At 39.1% G+C, this 22470-nt stretch overlaps 1 protein-coding gene across 1 annotated transcript in view; it reads left to right on the top strand.

Moving 5' to 3' along the window:
* LRP1B (LDL receptor related protein 1B) overlaps window positions 1–22470 on the top strand; it is a 1279381-nt gene that overhangs the window by 388703 nt on the left and 868208 nt on the right. Inside the window, exon 3 of the mRNA XM_026647738.1 lies at window positions 20512–20649. Within this exon, the coding sequence (XP_026503523.1) occupies window positions 20512–20649 (138 nt within the window). The remainder of the gene's footprint in view (window positions 1–20511; window positions 20650–22470) is intronic.

Raw genomic sequence — 22470 nt, 5'->3', positions numbered from 1 at the left:
AGGAATGTGACACTAATTATGTAAAAAAAAAAAACCCTTCAAATTACAAAGAGGTTCTTTATAACTAATGAAGAATGACCATCTACATGAGACAACATTCATTTCTTAGTTCAACAGTCATAAAACACCGTGTTTAGTGTGTTGTATTAAATCACCAGAAAATTCATTAACAAAGCTGTTATGTCAGTCTCTCGGAACACAAAGAATATTAACTATTTTAGCTTTCTGCAAATGGAGGAAGTTCCCCCACCCCTTTATGATCTTCACTGATAATTTTGCCCTCTAAAAATGACTGGACGACATGTCTTTACAAAACTCCCTCTTGTGTGGTTAGTAGAAGACGTACATAAATATAGTAGCTACCTTGCCTTCTAAAGTTTTTATTTGTGCCTGAACTTAGTGTAACTAAATCTTAGCCTTCCTCATTTTTAGTGACTAAGATGAGGAACTGGAATTCTACTTCTTTTGGCTATAAGGATAAGTTTTGGCACACAAGTTGAAGCTGAGGTCATTGGGCAATTGTATACAATTACTAAAATTAATCGAACCATAAGAATATTATACATTTTCTAGTTAATTGTGATAAAAAAAATAGTAATGACCACTTATGTGAGGGTTTTTGTTTTAATCAAAATCACTAGCAAACTCAGTTTTATAAGATATATACCTAAAATTGGAGTGAGACTTATATTAGACATTCAAAAACAGAGCTTCAAATAAAGTCTGTCACATCCAACTGCAACCTCCTGTGGCTTCTTAATTATGTCTTTCTTCCAAAATACTAAACTATTTTCTCCAAGACTATGGATTTCTTATTAGCAGCATTCACCACTGAAGTGTGGGTTTTTACTTGTCCCTTATAAGATAATGGCATTTCCTTCTAGCCCATGTAACTTCACTAGGTAATGATGTTGCTTTTTTTGTCAGATTCAGATGAAAAATTTAAGGTTGAAATGTAGAAACTAATGAGACTCAAGATATGTCAGATCTTGAAAACCTTTACTTCAAGATTTGTTAGGAAGATAGAAAAGAGCATCGATCAGGGCAAATGCAAAACTGAATGTATGTACATGTAGTTAGGTCAGAGGTCCCCAAACTGTGGGAACATTTGGGGAGGGCATGGCTGGGGCCCGAGCCAGCCCCCATTGGGGGCAGGGAGGGAGTGACACCCAGCTACACTTGTGGCCCTGGCCCCAGCTTCCATCCCCGCATCCGGGGCCCCAGCTTCCGCCCAAGACCCTGCCGCCGGCTCCAGCTGTGGCTCCAGCCCCCTTACTCCTATCTGTGCCTCCCTCTCCTGGAGCTGCGACCATGCTCCCAGCCCTGGCTCCTGGGAGTGGGGGGCAGCGGACAGGGGTAAGGGCGGGGGCGTGAGGTAAAAAGCTTCGGGACCACTGATTTAGGTACATATAGTTCTCTTTGTAGGATACCTTTTCACAGTACCCATGTTTACATACAACTCCAGAATTTTATACAAAATTGAGTGAGAAAGAATGCTTCACTAGATTCACCGAATATCAGTCCCATATATATATGTCGCAAGGGTAAAGGAAACAAAGATTTTTATCTCAGCTAGGGAGAATATAGCATCAAGTTTGACCACAGAATCCCAGACATGTAGGACTAGAAGGGACCTTGATAGATCACCTAGTCCAGTTCCCTGCACTGAGGCAGGACTAAATGTTTTCTGAACCATCCCTGACAGGTGTTTGCTGAACTTTTTCTTTAAAACCTCCAATGACGGAGATTCCATAACCTCCCTAGGTAATTTGTTCCAGTGCTTAAATACGCTGAGAGTTAGGAAGTTTTTCCTAATGTCTAATCTGAAGCTCGCTTGCTGCAGTTTAAGACCATGTGCAGAAAGAGAAGAGCTTGCCAGAGTCTAATGAAGAAGTAGGGGACCCTCCTTGTGGTAGGATGTGAACAAAGCTCTGAGAAAGGATGCATTTTTACAATATATTTGTTAGAGCAGTTGCTTTACTGCACACGATGAACTCAGTAACGGGTGGAGTTCTAAAGGTTCAGAGACCTGGTTTAAACTTACACCCAAAAATTCAGATGCTTATCCAAATCTGAGCAGCGACTAGAGCAGTCTCCTTGGCTTTTTCACTGCCTGTTTGGCAGCTCACTTTGCTTCTTTAGGGCTGTCAAGTGATTAAAAAAAAAAATCACGATTAATCACGTGATTAAAAATTAATTGCGATTAATCGCGCTGTTAAACAATAATAGAATACCATTTATATAAATATTTTTGGATGTTTTCCACATTTTCAAATATATTGATTTCAATTACAACACAGAATACAAAGTGTGCAGTGCTCATTTTGTATTTATTTTTTTACTATAAATATTTGCACCGTGAAAATAACAGAAATAGTAGTTTTAAATTCACTTAATACAAGTACTGTAGTGCAATCTCTTTATCATGAAAGTTGAACTCACAAATGTAGAGTTATGTACAAAAAATAACTGCGTTCAAAAATAAAATAATGTAAAATTTTAGAGACTACAAGTCCACTCAGTCCTACTTCTTGTTCAGACAAACTAGTTTGTTTACATTTGCCGGAGATAATGCTGCCTGCTTCTTGTTTACAATGTTACCTGAAAGTGAGAACAGGTGTTCGCATAGAATTGTTGTAGCCGGTGTTGCAAGATATATATGTGCCAGATGTGCTAAAGAGTCATATGTCCCTTCATGCTTCAACTACCATTCCAAAGGACATGCGTCCATGCTTATGATGGGTTCTGCTAGACAACGGTCCAAAGCAGTGCAGACCAACGCATGTTCATTTTCATCATCTGAGTCAGATGTCAGCAGCAGCAGATTTGATTTTTTTTTTTTTTTGTGGTTTGAGTTCTTTAGTTTCCGCATTGGAGTGTTGCTCTTTTCATACTTCTGAACGCATGCTCCATACCCCATCCCTCTCAGATTTTGGAAGGCACTTCAGATTCTTAAATCTTGGGTTGAGCGCTGCAGCTATCTTGAGAAATTTCACATGGTTACCTTCTTTGTGTTTTGTGAAATCTGTAGTGAAAGTATTCTTAAACGAACAACATGCTGGGTCATCATCTGAGACTGCTATAACATGAAATATATTGCAGAATACAGGTAAAACACGGAACAGCAGACATACAATTCTCCCCCAAGGAGTTCAGTCACAAATTTAATTAACACATTATTTTTTTAACGAGTGTCATGAGCATGGAAGCAAGTCCCCTGGAATGGTGGCCAAAAGCACGAAGGGGCATACGAATGTTTAGCATATCTGGCACGTAAATACCTTGCAGTTCTGGCTACAAAATGGCTGTTCTCACTTTCAGGTGACATTGTAAGTAAGAAGCAGGCAGCATTATCTTCCGTAAATGTAAACAAACTTGTTTCTCTTAGTGATTGGCTGAACAAGAAGTAGGACTGACTGGACTACTTGTAGGCTCTAACACAGGGATCGGCAATCTTTGGCACATGGCTCGCCAGGGTAAGCACCCTGGCGGGCCGGGATGGTTTGTTTACCTGCCATGTCCGCAGGTTCGGCCGATTGCGGCTCCCACTGGCAACATTGTTTTGTTTTTGAGTGCAGTCATGTAACAAAAATAATCTACACGTGTAAATTGCGCTTTCATGATAAAGAGATTACTCTACAGTGCTTGTATGATGTGAATTGAAAAATACGATTTCTTTTATCATTTTTACAGTGCAAATATTTGTAATAAAATAATATAAAGTGAGCACTGTACGCTTTGTATTCTGTGTTGTAATTGAAATCAATATATTTAAAAATGTAGAAAAACATCCAAAATGTTTAATACATTTCAATTGGTATTCTATTGTTTAACAGTGCGATTAAAACTGTGATTAATCACGATTAATTTTTTTGAGTTAATCGCATAAGTTAACTGCGATTAATCAACAGCCCTTGTTAATTTCTTTTTCTTTACATGCCATTTTCTTATTTTAGATTTTACAAATGTAGATTGTAGATTTTACCTGCACTTTGGTTGTCAACCTCTATCTCTTGTTTTTTCCATAATCTGCATAACCTACAAACCTCTTCCACTGCCACTCATATTTTTTGAGGTGATTCCCCCCTCACAGGGGGAGGGATAGCTCAGTGGTTTGAGCATTGGCCTGCTAAACCAAGGATTGTGAGTTCAATCTTTGAGGGGGCCACTTAGGGATCTGGGGCAAAATCAGTACTTGGTCCTGCTAGTGAAGGCAGGGAGCTGGACTTGATGACCTTTCAGGGTCCCTTCCAGTTCTATGAGATAGGTATCTCTCTCTCTCTCTCTCTCTCTCTCTCTATATATATATATATATATGCAGCTGATGACAAATCTGTCCTGCGCTGCTTGCACAAACTTCTCTGCCACTCCTCCCCTTAACTTCACCAACTTTCATCTTGTTTCTTTTGAGCTTAATTCCCTCCTTATCCAACACGCTACCACAATCTTTGCCACAAGTAGCCTGTGCTGCTCATCTCGCTAGGTATCCCTTTGCAGTCCATAAATTAACTCCACTGAGGTTTCCTCATCAACATTATATCACTTTGGCTTTTGCTTCCACCACTGAGGGCACCCTGGACATCCTGTATGCTAAACTTTTAAACTACCGACAGCTGGCTGGCACAAAGATGTGAAGCATTGTAAAAATGAAACACACAGAGAAGGAGGATGGCATTTCAACACCATTGATAAATGATGAGCAAAGGAGACTGCTAGTAACACCAGGACAAGTTTCCACCTCTCCTTTACTTATCTTGAATGAGGCAAGCTCCTTTTTGGTGAAGTTGCCAACATGTGATCCTAAAGTGGTGCCTAAAATGGATTATAACAGAGGAGGAAGAGGTGAGAAATGCAATCCAGATAATGAAGAAAGGCAGTGGAACATGAATTAATGGCAGACCTGGTGAAAGTCTTGGCCAACAGGGGCATAAAATGGATGAGCATTGTGGTTAAGACCATATGGTGAGACAAGAGAATATTGAAAGATGGATGTAAGTCTATCTTGGTCCCAATGCATAAAAAGGGAAGTATCCATGAATATGGAAGCTATTGAGGGATAAAGTTGCTATTGCATGGGATGAAGATACTGGAACTCATCTTGGATGCTAGGATTAGGAGTATGGTGGAATCGCTCCTCAAACAAGAATAGTTCAGCTTTAGGAAAGGATGAAGAAACACAGATGCCATGTTTTTAAGTTGTCAAATGATAGATAAGAAGCTAAAATAACAGCAGGATGTCTTCTGGCTTTTATAGACCTGGAAAAGACATACAATAAAGTGTATAGAAGGATGCTCATGCTGGAACTGAGGAAATATGGAGTGTCTGAAGATTTAATAATGCTGAATGCCATATACAGATCACCTAAAAGAGTAATCCAAATATGTTGTGGAATGACAAGCCACTTAGAAGTGCAAGTCTGACTGCATCAGGGTTCCGCCTTCAGTCCACTATTGTGTATTATGTTGACAGGCTATGTCAGAAGGTAGATCCCAATAGGAAAAGGTGAGAAGCTGTTGTATGCGGAAGACATAGCATGCTCAAAAGAAGACCTTGAGGAAATAGTAAACCAGTGGTATGACCAGTTAAGTGGGCATGGGATGAAAATAAACGTGACTAACACTGACGTTATGTGGGTCAGTAGAGGTGCCAAAAGAAAACTAAATATACAGGTTATCTTTGAGACCTCATGAAGGACAGGAGAGATTTCAGAGGACTGGAAAAGGGCAAATATAGTACCTGTCTATAAAAAGGGAAATAAGGACAACCCAGGGAATTATAGACTAATCAGCTAATTGAGCAAATAATCAAACTATCAGTTTTAAGCTCCTAGAAGATAATAAGGTGATAAGTAACAGCCAACATGGATTTTTCAAGAGCAAGTTATGTCAAACCAACCTAATATCGTTCATTGACAAGGTGATAAGCCTTGTGGATGGGAGGGAAGCAGAAGATGTGATATATCTCAACTTTAGTAAGACTTTTAATACTGTAGCACATGACCTTCTCCTATACAAACTAGGGAAATATAGCCTAGACAAACTTGCTATAAGGTGGGCGCTCAACTGGTTGGAAAGCTGTACTTAGAAAATTGATATCAATGGTTCACAGTCAAGCTAGAAGGGCATATTGAGTGGGGTTTGTCCTGGGTCTGGTTCTATTCATTATCTTCATAAATGTTTGAGATAATGGCAGAAAGACTACACTTATAAAGTTTGTGGATACCACACCACGCTGGGAAGGGTTGCAAGTGCTTTGGATGACAGGATTAGAATTCAAAATGATCTTGACAAATGGGAGAAATGGTCTGAAATAAATAGGATGAAATTCAATAAGGACAAATGCAAAGTATTATACTTAGGAAGGAATGGTCAATTACAGAAATACAAAATGGAAAATTACTGCCTGGGAAGGAGTACTGCAGAAAAGATCTGTGGATTATAGTGGATCACACACTAAATATGAATCAACAATGTAATATTGTTGCAAAAAAAAGCAAACATCTTTCTGGGATGTATTAGCAGGAGTGTTTGTAAGCAAGACATGAGATGTAATTCTTCCACTCTACTCTGAACTAATAAAGCCTCAGCTGGAGTATTGTCTCCATTTCTGGGCATCACATCTCAAGAAGGATGTAGATAAACTGGAGAAAGTCCAAAGGAGAGCAATAAAAATGATTAATAAAAAGGTATCGAAAACATGACCTATGCGGAAAGATTTAAAAATTTGGGTTTGTTAAGTCTGGAGAGAGAAGACCTGAGGGGGAACATAAATTGTTCTCTTTAGCCACTGAGGACAGCACAAGAAGTAATGGGCTTAAATTGCAGCAAGGGAGATTTAGGTTAGACATTAGGAAAAACTTTCTAAATGTAAAGGTAGGTAAGCACTGAAAAAAAATGAGAGAGGTTGTAGAGTTTCCATCTTTGGAGGTTTTTAAGAAAAGGTTAGACACACATCAGTCATGGTTGGTCTAGGACATACTTAGTCCTACCTCAGTGCAGGGACTGAACTAGGAGACCTATCAAGGTCTCTTCCAATCCTACATTTCTATGATTAACGGAAGCTGACTGAACTAGACTGACCAGTTCAAATACATTGGTGGCTGGGTTATGAAAGATAGTGTGCTTCAACGTGAGGTACAGTCCAGATTAGAAAGTGCTGGAAGAGTGTGGAATAACATCTCAGGTGTATGATAAGCATATACCACTCAGACTAAAAGTCCAACTGAATAGAACAATGGTGTGCCCTACAATGTTGTTTGGTGTAGAAGCATGGGCAATAAAGAGACAACAGGTTCAATACCTACAGTTGTTCGAGATGAGATGTCTTTGAGTAATAAAAAGAGTTACACGAAAGGACAGATTTTGAAGTGAAAGCATTAGAATGGAAGTTGAAATCCATGATGTGGCTGACAAAATCCAGAAGGCAAGTCTTCTCTATTTTGGACATATACAGAGGATGAATGAAGAGGACCTATAAGAACATAAGAATGGCCATTTAGGGTCAGACCAATGGTCCATCTAGCTCAGTATCCAGTCTTCCAACAATGGCCCATGCCAGGTGCTTTAGAGGGCAATTATTGAGTGATCCATTCCCTGTCATCCAGTCCTAGCTTCTGGCAATCAGAGGCTTAGGGACACCCAGAACATGGGACTGCATCCCTGACCATCTTGGCTAATAGCCATTGATGGACCTATCATCCCTGAACGTATCTAGTTCTTTTTTGAACCTTGGTAAAGATAGTATGGCAGGAGAGAGTGATAGGAAAGAGACATCAAAGAAACCCGAGGACATGATACATGGATTGTATCAAAGAACATAGTAAGCAGGTGGAACTCAGTGCCACCTCAGACGGATTAGGATGGCAGATGCTTGCACAATTACCTGACTCCAAATGGTAGGTTAAGGGGAGTAATAATACTGGGCAGGAAACCTTTTGAGAAGGGGGTACTTGTAAGATACTTTTTGCTCCTGGTTGCAATGGAAATACCCCAAATACAATCCTTCTGGTGCTATTGTGACATTTCCAGTCCAGGTTGAAATGCAGGAAATGCAACAGCAACAAAGTAAGATGATGAAGTAAAAATGAACCTACCTTTTAAAATCTCACTAAAAGTTTATTACTTTTATACTTAGGTTCATGTCAGCTCTTTCTTTACCTATGATGATGTGCCCTACCCTACAACTGCTTTTATATACCTATTTATTGATTTCTTGTGTCAATCTCATCATTGTAGAATAGTATCTAAACACCTTTGACAGAATATTCAATTACTCCAAATGACCCCCTGATAACCTAGTCTGATTTCCTCCCTTCTTCTCTAGGCCATCTTTGTTTAAATTATTTTTCCTTTCCTTTATACCTTCTTTCTCCTTTTCCTCTCTTCTACTACTTATTATTTACCCTCTTTCATTCTCATTCTGTTCCCTCTGCATGTTCTTCAATATTCTTTCCCTTTTACTTCTATTGGCAGTGGTTGGAATATTAAGATCAAGAAGTGAGTTTTATTCTTTGCTCTGTATGCAGTGGGGTCTGATTCTAGATGGGAACAGTTTCATAGTTCCAGTGAAACTTAATTGTCATGGGATAGAAAGGTCTTAGAGAGGCATTATCTTAAGTAGCTTGGCAGAGTGTTATGGAGTCCTCAAAAATTAGAACTGGCAACTATATCTTCACAACATTTCCCCCTTCCTGTCAACATCCACCACAAGCTTCTTCCAACTTGAGTCTCAAACTGAACATTAAATCCTGGGGACAAAATCGGTCCTGTAACCACAAAACATCTGCCATTCTAAGTCCACACAAACACACACATAACTTGGTGGGTCTTGGATGGTGAGACTAGACTGTCATGCTGCAATATGGAAAAAACACCTACAATCTGTAGAAAGATTTCCTCTATGTCTTTGTTTGCCTTTTATTTGTCTGATTCTGTGCAATCTTTCTGGTTCCTCCACCTCTCTCTTTTGGCTACTAGATACATTAAAATATGAGATGAGCTCTATGAGATAAAAGTTTTCCCCAAAGATAAAACCCATCAGTGCAGTTAGAGCCATTAAAGTGAACCACTCAAGCAATTCCAACGTCACCAGTACCCATTACAGTAGAAAACTTTATTTACAATGTGAAACGATTTTTAAAACTAATGTGAACTGAAAAATATAAACCAAGGCTACCAACAAGCTACAAGTCTGTTCATTATTTCCTCACTTATATCAGGGAGAGTTGAGACAGTAATCTGAACCTGACTACAGAAAGCAGTGATAAGAGAGAAAACAAAGAGCCAAAGAGAAAAATGTATGTGTTTATTGGAGAGTGTCAATAGCACTCTGTATTAAAGGCTTTGAAAGATTCTTCACACCTCAAGAATTTCAACAATGGTTTAATGATGGGTTTCCCCAAGTCCCTGAGCCCTTAGTTCCTTTTATCAGGCAATGGTGACAGCACAGAAAGGCCACAGGAAATAGCAAGCAACTACAGTATGTTAATGTGTACAATACATTCATGGGACACATTTTGCACACTGTTAAACCTTATTATGAAGTCGCTCTCATATATGTAATACTAATAATGCTAAAACATAGTAGAGAAATACATTCCCTGGAGCTCAGTTGCCACTACCATGCTCGGCTACCTTTGCAGATACTCTTATAAAGTCATTAAGAGTAGAGTGCCAGTACAATGTTGTAAACCACCTTTCTCTACTTAATTTGAATGGGTCATTTACTTTAAAGTCTGGAAGGACTTAATTATAGTGTAGCACTCTAAACACAAGCCGGGATCAGTGGCAAATCCTTTAATGGAATCCGGAAATTCTAAGGTAGAAATATCCCCTTTTCTATATAAAACGCTATGACAAATTCAGCACTTGAAAAGAAGTCACCCATGCATAGCAGAGGGCAGAATTTGTTCCCTTTGTTGTTTGAAGAGAGAGGTTCACATCATGGCTGAGATCCTCAAATGGTATAAATCCTTATAGCTTCACTGATTTGAACATAGCTATAATAATTTATATCTGCTGAGGATGTAGCCTACCATTTCTTCAGTCTTTAAGACTTCTCGAGCTCTATTCTATACCTTCTGTGTGGACTTCTTTGTTTCAATATTGCTTTCTTCATTCTGTTGCTTGTCATGGTAGATCTCCCACCTCTCATCTTTCATGGCAATGACAAACAGTTCATATTATAACTATATTCATTCCTCAGTTCACTTAGGTTTTCAGTGCTACCAGTTTTTTTTTTTTTTTCTAATGAAATTCCTTTTTGGGGTCCAGGTGGTTGTGTCGTTATGAGGTCAAAGATCACAACTTTCTTTTTGCCCATGGTGACGTAATACTTTGCTCTCTCTTTTCCTCTTTTTTAGGGCCCTATGTGCCCTAAGGTAAGTGTTAATAGCTCTGTTTGTTTCTTTATGCAGCTGAATATTTATGTAAATTGTGGTTCCACTTTTGACTTGTTTTCATTATAAACCTGTTAACTTTTGCTGTTTAATGAGTGAACCAGAGCTGGGTTGGTGGTTAACAAAATATCAGTCCTTAAAAGCGTGATGAAAAGAAACACTATTATAGATAATTTTCAGAAGCATATTCCACATTTTCTGTCACTCTGACCTGGATGTTGTAACTAAGACAACATGGCTTTTTTAGGATGAGGGCTAGGAAGGTAAATCAATATTAGATTTTTATGCTCTAAAAACTTTAGAATCTTAAAAATGTGTGTAAGTGTTGTCTAAGCTTGAACTTAAGCAATATGGTTTAACACTTTTTTACAAAATCTGAACCTTCAATCTATAGGCCCAATTCTCATTTATACTAAGGCTCAAGGGCGTGTGCAGGAATTTAAATTTGACCACTTTTGGAGGGGCATAGAACATGCCCTTGTCGAGGCCTTGGGACCAGAGGAGCTCTCTGCTCTTGCTGATTATTGGGGGGGCCCCAGGCCCCTGCTTGCCCTGTCTTGTGAATGCCCTTACTAAGGCTTCTTTACTCCATTCTGGTAAACTAGATTTGCACTCAGAGTAAGGTCCCTTTACATTGCCAAGCAGTGTAAAGGAGGTTTAATGTGAATGAGAAGCAGGCTGTGTTTCACTGTATTCTTCCATTGTGGAGTATTTTTGTTTAAGCCCATATTTATACAGTGAGAACCTAATGTAATTGTATGGATTACTCTGTCTTAAACACTATGCTATTTTACCTTAATTACAGTCATTAATAAACTTCATCAGTTAATACTTCGGAGAGATCATAGGTGGTTGCTATATGAAAACTGCTTAAGAGGAGAATTTATTTGTTACAGCAAAAAAGCGAGAAATTTCTGCCAACATTATTATACTATTTGTACCAAACCAAGCATTTCTATGGCCTAGATTCAGTCCACTACTCTGCTGGATGACGATGGTGGGGCGGGGGAGTGCATAAAAGCCTCTTCCTCTTGGCAAACAGGGCTGTATCCAAAGTCCTTTAAAATCACTGAAAAGACTCCCATTGAGCTCTGGTTCAGATCATGAGCTCTGGTTCGGATCCACAGCTGGGCAGAATAACTCCACAGCAATGCAGAAACAAGTAGGAGAGAGAGGGGGGTGGATCTATACATCACAAATTTATATCAAAAATGTAAATCTCAAAGCCATCCCACAATTTGGAATAACTGTCTTTCTCTGCTCAGAACTGCCCCAGAATGAGAACTGCTGAAGTGTTGTATTGTCAGATTTCAAGAAAACTGAATGCAGCAATGGGGAAGTTTGTACTGCACATCTCTGGCCAGTCTCTTATTTACAGGAGCAACCCGTTGATCTGTTACTGACATGGGCAATTCACAGCAAAAACATATAAACAGAAACACAGAAAAATGTACATTTAGTGAAAATCAGCAACTTTGTTGGTTTATCTCTAAATATAAGGAATCAGATGGTGTTTATTTGCTATAATTTCAGTAAATTTTAGAGATCTGGAAATTAATATACTTTGCACTACTATTGCATAGCACTTTTTGTCTGATGATCTCTAAAAGCTTTACAACTACCTTTAAACCAATCCTTGTAACACCCCAGTGAGATAAGTCATAGTATCCTAGGGTGGGTCTTGACCTCTGGAAAGAGGCAAAGTATGTAATTTAATAAGATAATCATTATCCATGATTTAGCTGTGGATGAGGACCTTGAATTTGCTTGTATAATCAAGAGCTGGCTGGATGATGCAACCAGTCCTATCTTGGTTTAGTTTGCTCTAAATGGCATACTCAATGCAGCATGAGTTGGGAGTGTTGCAGGTGTAGCTGTGGTTTGCCTAGAATTTCAGATTTAGGGGATTTCAAAAGCGGGATGGTGACGTGTGCTAATTCTGTTTGATACCTTGACTCTGTGAGCTTGTATGGGTGGCAAGACTGCATTTCATTGATTCCACTCTTTCTCACTGAAGAGATCCTTGAGAGCAGAACTGAGCAATTGCTCTGAGGATTCTCTTATGTGTGATTCAGCTAGATTCCCTTCTGACATTGTTCATGTTAAATGTGTATGTAAGGTTATTGGGGAAAGAGGGAGATGATTTGAATTGAACTACCATTAATGGGAAGTTCTTTCATCTGACCTGGATAGTTCAGTCTCTTTTCTGCCTATTGTTTAGCCCAATGAGAAGGATTGAATGGGAGAGAGAGCCCAGATGATATCTAACAAAGCTGGTTTGCCCCTTTGTGAAAGGATTGCACCTGCCCTTTGCCAAAGAGTTTCAGAATCTGGAAGTGTTATGGATGCTCAAGTGCTTCTGAACTAAAATGTAACATCACAGAGAGAAGTTCTTCCCCCCCCCCCTCTACATCTTGTTGGAAGTTAGCAAATTTCTCCTTGATGTGGACCTCACCAGTGTGATGTGTGACTTTTTCATTTCCAGACTGGACAGTTACAAAGTGCTCGACATTGACCTATCCTGAAAGTCTACTTGGAAGCTGCAACTAATACAGAATGTTTTAACATCTGTTCTGCAAAATCTGCACTGCCTTCCAGTTTACTTCCAACAGGGCCGGCTCCAGGCACCAGCCCACCAAGCTTGTGCTTGGGGCGGCACCTGGAGGGGGGCGGCGCGGCGCTCCGGCCGCCAGGGAGAGCAGGGCCACGGCCGGGCTCGCCGCCCTCCCCCTGGCGTTCTGGCCGCCCTCCCCCCCGGCGCCCTCCCCCCCCGGCCGCCGGGGGGAAAGCGGAGCCCCGGCCGGGGCTCGCCGCCCTGCTCCCTGCGCTCTGGCCGCCTGGGGGAGAGCCGAGCCCCGACCGGGGCTCGCCGCCCTCCTCCCAGGGCTCCGGCCGCCCCCTCCCCCCCCCCCCACAGGGGGGGGGAGGGGGCGGCCAGAGGCTTTTTTGCCTGGGGCGGCAAAAAAGCCAGAGCCGGCCCTGACTTCCAAACCAAAAGTTAGCAGCAAAACCAGGAATGGAATCCAAAAGACACTGTCTTCTGTTTTAACTACTAGATGCACTGGCTCTGTCAAATATACCAGACTTTATTTGCAGGGCAGGGATCATACTTCCTGTGATCCATACTTCCTCTAGATGCCAACTGGCAAAGGGAATTGGGCCATATAGGGGTGCAAGGATCCCCTGGTTTCACCAAAAGGATGTCATGTAAAGTCTCTAATGAAAGCATGTGGCACACCATTCATCATAGACATTGAGAGATGTATGTATGGAAAATATGTGAGCAGTTATGTATATGTACTAAACATGTTCTGTTGGTCTGTAGTTGAAAAGCAGGTCACCCAAAGTTAGCCTGTCCTGTGAAAATCTTCTACAGACAGTGGGAGACACTTATCTCCATGGTGCACCATTATGTATTGTATGTCAGACATACAGTTTAAGTCAAATTCTAATTAAGAGCTGTCAGAGACTTCAGAAGAAAATTAACATGAAGGGGTAAATGGGCAGGAGGGAAGGAACCCCATTTTGAGGTGAACAACAAAAGTCTGTTCTGGTATATTTGGGAGTGCAGAAAAACACCTTGGCATTCCTTCAATCTGTGAATATGAGCTGCCAGCAGGCTTGATCTTATGAGAAAAGATATAAACCAAACTGGTTTTAAACCTTGAGGAAAGAACTTGGGGTAAGCTATCTAATAGGAGATAGGTGAATACCTCATTAGTTAAGTTTAGTTTCTAGAAAGCATGATATGATGTTGTCTTATATGAAACCATTTGTTCCCATCTCTCATGCTGGTTTTTATTTGAGTTTTTATTTTTTTCTTGAATAAATTTCCTTTTGTTATATAATTGAACTTAAGTGCTATGCATAATACAGAAGTGCTGATCTAACTGTCAAACACTGTCCTTTGGGAGCAGAGGATCTGGGATTTCTGTGTGTATCTAGTGATCGGGGGCTGGATACTTCATTAGAACACTTTGAAGGGTCTCAGGGGATGGGGTGCATGTGTTGACAACCTGGAGGTCCAAGACAGGCTGGGGTAGCCCAGAAGAGAATACTTGAATGGATGACAGGCTGGTTGCATTAGGGAGCTAACATCCAGCTAGTATAGGCAGGACTCCCTCACTCTGGAGGCTGGTGGTAACAAGGGGACTCTCAGCCCTGAGTCCAAAGAAGCATCATACTTCTTACCTGAGTCTCTGTCAATTAATATTTGGAAAGGGAAAATTTAGACAGAATACCAAGAAGTATTTCCTGTGAGTAAGATCCATTAAGATGTGGAATAGCCTTCCAAAGGAAGTGATAGACTGTCCAATGCTTGGGACTTTTAGAACTAGACTGAACAAAGTAGTAAACAAGATATTGTGGGCAACAGTCCTGCACTGGCAGGGAGATAGACTGGATGATCTAATACACATTTCTGACTTTTATTATTCTAGGGATTTTGAAGGTATGATCTCTCAGTGATGACCTATATTCAGTTTTTTATTAAGCACTAATCCATTATACTGAATTGTAAAGTGATTTTATGATATAGACAAAGGACTACCCGAGGTAGATTACAATCATGAAATTCACATGACTTTTCCCTAAAATCATAAGCTTCCATTGGCAATCTACCTCTCTAGACAATGCTATTATTAATACAATTTAAACTTATATTTCATTGTTAATAAAATATTTTTAAAACAATGAATGAGTCTGGCATGTTGAATGTTATTTTGTGTGTCCAGGCTTTTATTTTTTCCCCATTACTTTTCTGTCTCTCTATATACACTTTCAAATTCAACATTCTGGCAAATGATTTGAACATTTCAGGACCAAGATTATTGTTCTTAGTTTATGTAGACTATCAATCCAATTAATGATGAAACTTAACTGGACTGGTTGCCAATAGAGCTGAGCAAAAATTAGAAGTATTTTCCTTCTGATATTCTTTTATTTTAACATTTTGTCCCAAATCAGAACAAAAAATTAAAATATTTTTATTGTGAAACAAAACATGAAAATTTTGAATCAGAATGGTGAAACATTTTGTTTCAGACTCAATCTCTACCTAAAGTGAACCAGTTTCCTTGTGGTTTTGCTTTGTATCTCTTCCTAGGATTTTTTTGGGTTACTTTTCCCCAATACTGGATGGCTGGGACCTTTAAGATAGAAGTTATCTATTATCTACCCTGAAGGACTGGCATTTTATTTTTCTTTTTGAGCCCATTGTCCTTTTGCGGTGTTTGTAGCTGTACATTGATGTCTCTTGTTTTCTGTTCCATGCCCTTCTCCTATTGTGATCTCTTTCCTTTTCAGCTCCCACCTCCCCTACCTAGAGCTGTCCGTATCACTTTGCTTTGAGATCATCTTGAGAGAAAACAGGGTTTTTGGATTCCATTCCCCGAAAGTACCGTGGCAAAATCTGCCAAGAATGGTTCACTGTGAAGGGAAGGGAGAAAGAGCAAGTGAACAAATTGAGTCAGTACTGCCCTTACTAAATCTGTGTCTCCACTGCACTTTTCAGTTAGTAAAGCAAGCAGCTAGGATTCTATGGATGTAAAGAGTGACCCTGACGCTGTTCTATATACAGCAACATCTAACTGCTCAGCAGGAATGGAGAGCACCGAGGAGCAGGCCTTGACTGTAATGGAGGCATGTTAGTTCTGAGGTTTATTTTACAGACCCAGGTTTCATAGTTGCTTAAAGTCTCTCCAATTTTGGTCTCTACCTCAGTTTCTGGTATAATTAAGTTTACAAAAATTACCTGGTTTTACAATAAAAACATGCTGGTGCACGAATATTACCTACATATAGCCAGACCAATCAATGTCAAAATAAGCACATTTGTATGTTAAACAGTTCTTCTAATCTATTACTTATTTCTTTTTCACAAACAGTATACTTTTTTTTCTCCTGGAAATACAGCTTCTTTATTAATATATATTTCTTGAAGCAGATTCATCTTCCTTTCAAATCCTCCTCCATCACAATGAAATCTGATTTAGCAAGTGGGTGACTGATCCCCTAACTGATTTCAACTCAGCTAATATATTTAAAATTGCAGTATATTTGTATTCTGAGTCAGTCTTTGTACTTTAGTAACCGATAATATAGAGCCAAATCCTGAGGTCTTTAGAACAATGGGAACGTGCCAGTCAAACTGAATGATAGGACCTTAGGATTTCCCCAGTGATAGCATAAATGGTAATTAACACATTCAATCTTTTCGCTAACATTTAAATGAAGCTATTTCAAATTTAATTTATTTTTGTTCCCTCTTTTAATTATTTTATTTTTCCTCCTCTACAGCTGATAACTATCAGCTATACCTTTTACAGGTGAAGATCCAGAAATCTGGAGCTTACATGCAAATGGTGAAATACCACAATTTGTGGACTCCATGAATATGCATTACTTACTATTTATGCATGTTCTTCATTATTATTTTATCACAAAAAGCTGTTTTCTCTACTGCTGCTTCCTCCCCACAATGTTAGTTGCTCTGATACAGTGATAGGCAGGCTATAAAAATCAATAAAATAAATAAATTTTCTAGACTTTTAGGTACATTTTAGGCCCTTGTGCAACTGAAGCACACATACAAATTCAGTACAAATTAAATGTTTGGGTTTATGATTTTAAAAATATTTATTTACTAACAACCTGATGGAGTCTCATTATCAGAAATGTCAGCAGCCACTAAGAGGGGAGGGAAGTGAGGCGCCCAAACAGTCTCAGCTGAAGTCAGGAAAATGCCACATAACTCCATTAATGTTACAGACCCAACTACCCGACTCCCTGAGAGCGGGCATCTCCAGGCCCCACCATATCTTGCTCTCCCCTCTTCTATCCACCTTTGAAAGCTCCCTCTTTGCTATATTCAGTGGAGTGCAAGGCACTCAGCCCTCAATGCCCTCGGTTTCTGTGGTCTGCGTGGGGTTGAAACACTCTACCCACACTCATCTAGTCCAGCCACAGACCTAAGCAACCTAGTTGAGACTGCTGATACAAGGGTAGAGGATCCAACCCCCGCTTCCTAATTAAGTCTGACTTTCAATCAGGAACTGAGGAGAAAGCACACAAGTCAGGGTCTCTTGGGGAAAATGGGAGGCTTAAAAGGTTTGAACACAATACCTAAGCATAAGAATGGCCAACATGGGTCTGACCCAATATCCTGTTTTCTGACAGTGGCCAACGCCAGATGCTTCAAAGGGAATGAACATAAGAGGGCAATTATTGAGTGATCCACCCCGTCATCCAGTCCCAGCTTCTGGCAAACAAAGGCTTAGGGACACCCAGAACATGGGACTGCATCCCTGACCAACTTGGCTAATAGCCATTGATGGACCTATACTCCATGAACTTATCTAGTTCTTTTTTGAATCCATTTAAAGTTCTGGCCTTCACAACATCCCCTATCAATAAGTTCCACAGGTTGACTGTGCATTGTGTGAAGTACATCCTTTTGTTTATTTTAGACCTGCTGAATATTAATTTCTTTGGGTGACCCCTGGTTCTTCTGTTATGTGAAGGGATAAATAACACTTCCTTATCCACTTTCTCCACACTATTTATGATTTTATAGACCTCTATCATATCCCCTCTAAGTTATCTCTTTTCCTAGCTGAATAGTTCATCTTTTTAATCTCATAGGGAAGCTGTTCCATTCCCCTAATCATTTTTGTTGCCCTTCTCTGTACCTTTTCCAGTTCTATTTTTTTTTTTTGAGATGGGGCAACCAGAACTGCATGCATTATTCAAGGTGTGGGCATGCCATGGATTTTTATATTGGCATTATGATCTACCCCTTTCCTAATGGTTCCTAACATTCTGTTAGCTTTTTTGCACATTGAGCGGATATTTTCAGAGACCTGTCCATGATGATTTCAAGATCTTTCTTGAGCGGTAACAGCTAATTTAGACTCCATCATTTTGTATGTATGGGTGGTATTGTTTTCCAGTGTACATTACTTTGCATTCATCAACACTGAATTTCATCTGCCATTTGGTTGCCTACTCACCCAATTTTGTGAGATCTCTTTGCTCCGTAGTCAGCTTTGGACTTAACACCAGTGCTGCTGGTGGCCTACGTGTGTGGTTTTGCACAATGAAAACATTGACTGTCTGTTAATCTGGAATTTCAGAACTGCTACCAAAGGGGTTGACTGTGCCATACTAAGCGGCAAAGCAGAACCCCACTAATCCCAGTGGTGCGCCAGGAGTTTTCAGAGCTTGCAGGCACCCAGCACTAGGGTACATGCCAGTACTACACACCTTTATGGGATGAATCTTAGTCTGCCCTAGAACTGTCGCTGGTGCATAGGAGGGGGAACAGAACCTTGTCCCTGCCATCAGCCTGCTTCTTTCTTCTATTTGAGGGCTGTTCGGTGACCCAGGGACAGAAGGTCAGAGCACTCTCTCTGCCTCTGAGAACTACATAATCATCCTCTACAGTTCCTAATATCTGTATATTTGCTGCATGAATCTCATCCTTGGTATCCATAGTAGGTCTTTCTATTGATTTCAATGGGCATTCAGGCCCTTTATATTTCCATAGTACTAGAATGCTGTTTGCACAAAAGGCTCTCTGAAAAATAATGTTGGATTGTAATCAATCATTTTTTTTAACGCTTTAAATGTACAAAAAGAGTCTGAAACATAGCACATATGTATCATTCTGTATCCTATCTATATCTATATCTATATCTATATCTATATCTATATAGCAACTTTAATACAGACAGAATTTAATGTTTTTTGGTGGGAGAGCAGAAATATCACCTGAACTGTGATCATGACTGCCAGGTTTTAACTAGTAAATTGATGTTTATTGTAACATATTGTAAATAATGGCCAGCTCATAGCAATAGTGATACTTGCTACTGTATCTGCATTGCTACAAGGAAGATTGCAAAATCAAAATCATTCTACATGAAGACAAATTTTTCAAAATATAATTTTGATCTGGTGGTCAATAACGGACATTTATTTGTTTAAAAGAAGCACATATAGGGCCACATATTCTCCTGCTTCCTTTGCACTGTTCAGGTGGCTCCAATGGGATAGAAAGCAGCTACATTTGGCAAGCTGAGTAGGAGGGAGCTTTCAGCTGGCCAGGCGCAGAGCTGGCATACCTAATCCCTCTGCCAGTCCCAAAATGTGGCACTGGAGTAGGGTGCTGGGAATGGATGATGAGTGATTGTATCTGAGTGCACTGCACTCTAGTTTATAGTTCCTTGAGGACGGCTGTCAGCTGATGGAGTTTGGAGTGGCCCTGTCACTAGGTTAAACTCAACAGGGCTGTGCCCCAGCCAGAGCATCAGGATGCTACAAGCTGCCTCCTAACAGCTTACTTCATCCCCAACCTCGTGTTCACCCTCCTCTTCTTTGTTAAACTCTCAATGCATTTTATCTTAAAGTATCATGTAAGCTTTTTGTATCTTACTAAGTGTCTGTACAGTGCTAAGCACTGTGGAGACCTGACCAAAGCTGGGGCCTCTAGGTGTTACCGGGAATATAATTAATCATCCATCCATACATCTATAGCTGTTTTGATGGCAGAATGTAGAGTGATTATTACCCAATTGAAAGAGGAATACATTCTGAAATGTAAACAATTGAATTTCTTCTTGTATTTTGAGTGTCTGAGTTGTTCTTTTTTCCTTCTCAATATGGTTGGTGACATCCTGGCCCAGGGTTGTGTTAGTGATTTTTTTGGCATTGGCAGACTCATGTAATATTGAAAATCAAAATCAAAAGCTTTTATTTAAAAATAATCACTGCCCCATCCTGAATGTCGGCAAATATGAATTTCAGCATCTATAATCTTTAAAGTAAGGCAAACCTCCCATAAAACCATAAGTTGTATTATCATCATTTAATAAAATAATCCTTCTTGAGCAGTTTATTTTCTTTAATTATGCTAATCCTTATTTAAGAGAATATAATTCTACTGGTAATGCACTGAAAAGCTGCAGAGTAGACACGTACATAAAATGCCTGTACCTAGCCTTAAAGTGGAAATATTATGCAAATACATGGCAATATACAGTGCATTCTCTGTCTCTTCATTTTTTGAGTATAAACAAAATGTATATGAATTCTTCTATGCCTATTCTTTTTTTAGGTCCAGAGGAAATAGAATTCAAGTGTCCCCTGAATCATATTACTTGCATCGGTACAAACAGATGTATTCACTTGTCCCAACTCTGCAATGGTGTATATGACTGTTCAGATGGGTATGATGAAGGAGTACATTGTCGGGGTAAGTGAATATGTTGGGGAAAAATTTCCACCAACTTCAGGTCCTTAAAAGTGCATCGTTTTAAAGTGTGAGTTCAAAGTGATTCAGTAAACTTCTTCTTTTAACCATATGTATTTAAAATAAGTATGTATGTTATTATATTTAGTATACATTTCAAAGCCAGCTTTTTAAAAAAAATGTTTATTTTGAAAGAACCGAGGGTAAAAATACCTACAGGCTTTCTAGCATTTTTCTTTAAAAATTACAAAGTTTGTATGAAAGAGTTGTTTGTACCAAAAGAAGTATGAACAAACCTCTTCTTCGGAGTATAGAAAATAGGTAAAACTTGTTTGCCACAAATCCCTTTACCCCTAAAACGCTGTTGTTTAAAAAAGTCAAAAACAATTGGAAAGAATATGGAAAGAATTTGACACTTTTAGTGTGTTATGACATGAGGTTTTTCCAATCAAAATAATTTTCCTTTCAGATTTTGTTTTCATAAAGGCTAACACTATTTGATTTCATTTCACTTTCATATTCAAATAATCTTACAATTCAAAGGGTGAGTTTGTCTTAATTCTATCTGTAAGGAATTCATAAATAATACTCATGAAATCTAAACACCCCACCTCACCCCCCGCAAAAAACCTTGCTCAAACAAAAGTAAACATCATGGATCATCATCTGATCTAAATGAATATAGCTGAATTGTTGTAAACTGAACTATGCAGTTTTAGAGTAGCTGAAGATATGGTGCATAGGATAGATCCTCTATTAACTATATTTTCACAGTGAAAGGGATAAAGTGTCAAACATAAAGTGTCTGTTTCTGTAGTCCTCATTCGGCAAAACTCACTCTGAGTTTGATAGATGTTTTGCCTGTGTGTTGACTTTAGGATTGATCCTGGACAGAGTAATGAATAAATGAAATCAGCGAAAGCATCTCTGGGGCACATTGAAGCTTTCTAAGTTACAAATAAGTACTACATAGAAAAGAGCGTTTATCAGTTAATCACAATTAAAACGTAATCCTCAATAGATGTATTTACATATTTAAACTACTCTGGACAGAGGATTAAAAAAAGCTAATTCAAATAGTGGACAATGGTTTTTGTTCATTAGGAATTTAAAACCTTAAACATAAGGGGATTAATAGTATGGTGGAACCAGGAGAGGAAGTGGATTAAAATTTAAGGCCTTACTTAAAGCATAAATTAAACAGGTTCTTTGTTTTCTCCAATTGTCATTTTGCAGGGCTAACCTGCGCTTTGGAATAATAGGTGAAACTGCTTTGGGGACATGTCTTTTTTATTTTCTGTTAAAATCACCTTTTTAAGGCTGATGTGGACTCCACCTTCTTATGTGATCACTAAATATTCTAATGTATGTGGTATTTTCCCAGTGGTAATTTCTTGTGCTGTACATTTTATAAATATGACCTGACTTTAATAGCTCACTCTCAGAGTACAGTAAAGTTTAGGAAAATGTGCTGAGTATTGACAGTTGATTTTAGCCCTAACTTGGATACACAAAAATGAATACTGTATGTTGAAGTGGTTATGTACTAAAAATTGAGTAAGAATTGATAGCCAAACTTCCAAATACAAAATCCCTAAATCCCTATTTAGAGTAGTCCTCCATTAATACTGCTGGGTAGCTATGCGCATAAATATTGATCTGAGTGGCAACTACCCATTTTGCACATATATAACTGATGTGAAAATATGTCCCTAAATTAAAGGGCACTTGTTTCCTCTATTAAAGTTAGAGACTGAAGAAATGAATCCAAAAAAGAAAAAGAAAAACAATCTGACAACCAAATAATTAAAAAAAAAAAAAAAA

The sequence above is a fragment of the Terrapene carolina genome, unplaced genomic scaffold (assembly GCF_002925995.2).
Source record: "Terrapene carolina triunguis isolate 2854851 unplaced genomic scaffold, T_m_triunguis-2.0 Scaffold62, whole genome shotgun sequence".
NCBI classification, from domain to species: Eukaryota; Metazoa; Chordata; order Testudines; family Emydidae; genus Terrapene; species Terrapene triunguis.
The sequence above is the reverse complement of the archived record's forward strand: the minus strand, read 5'-3'. Positions and strand labels throughout refer to the sequence as shown.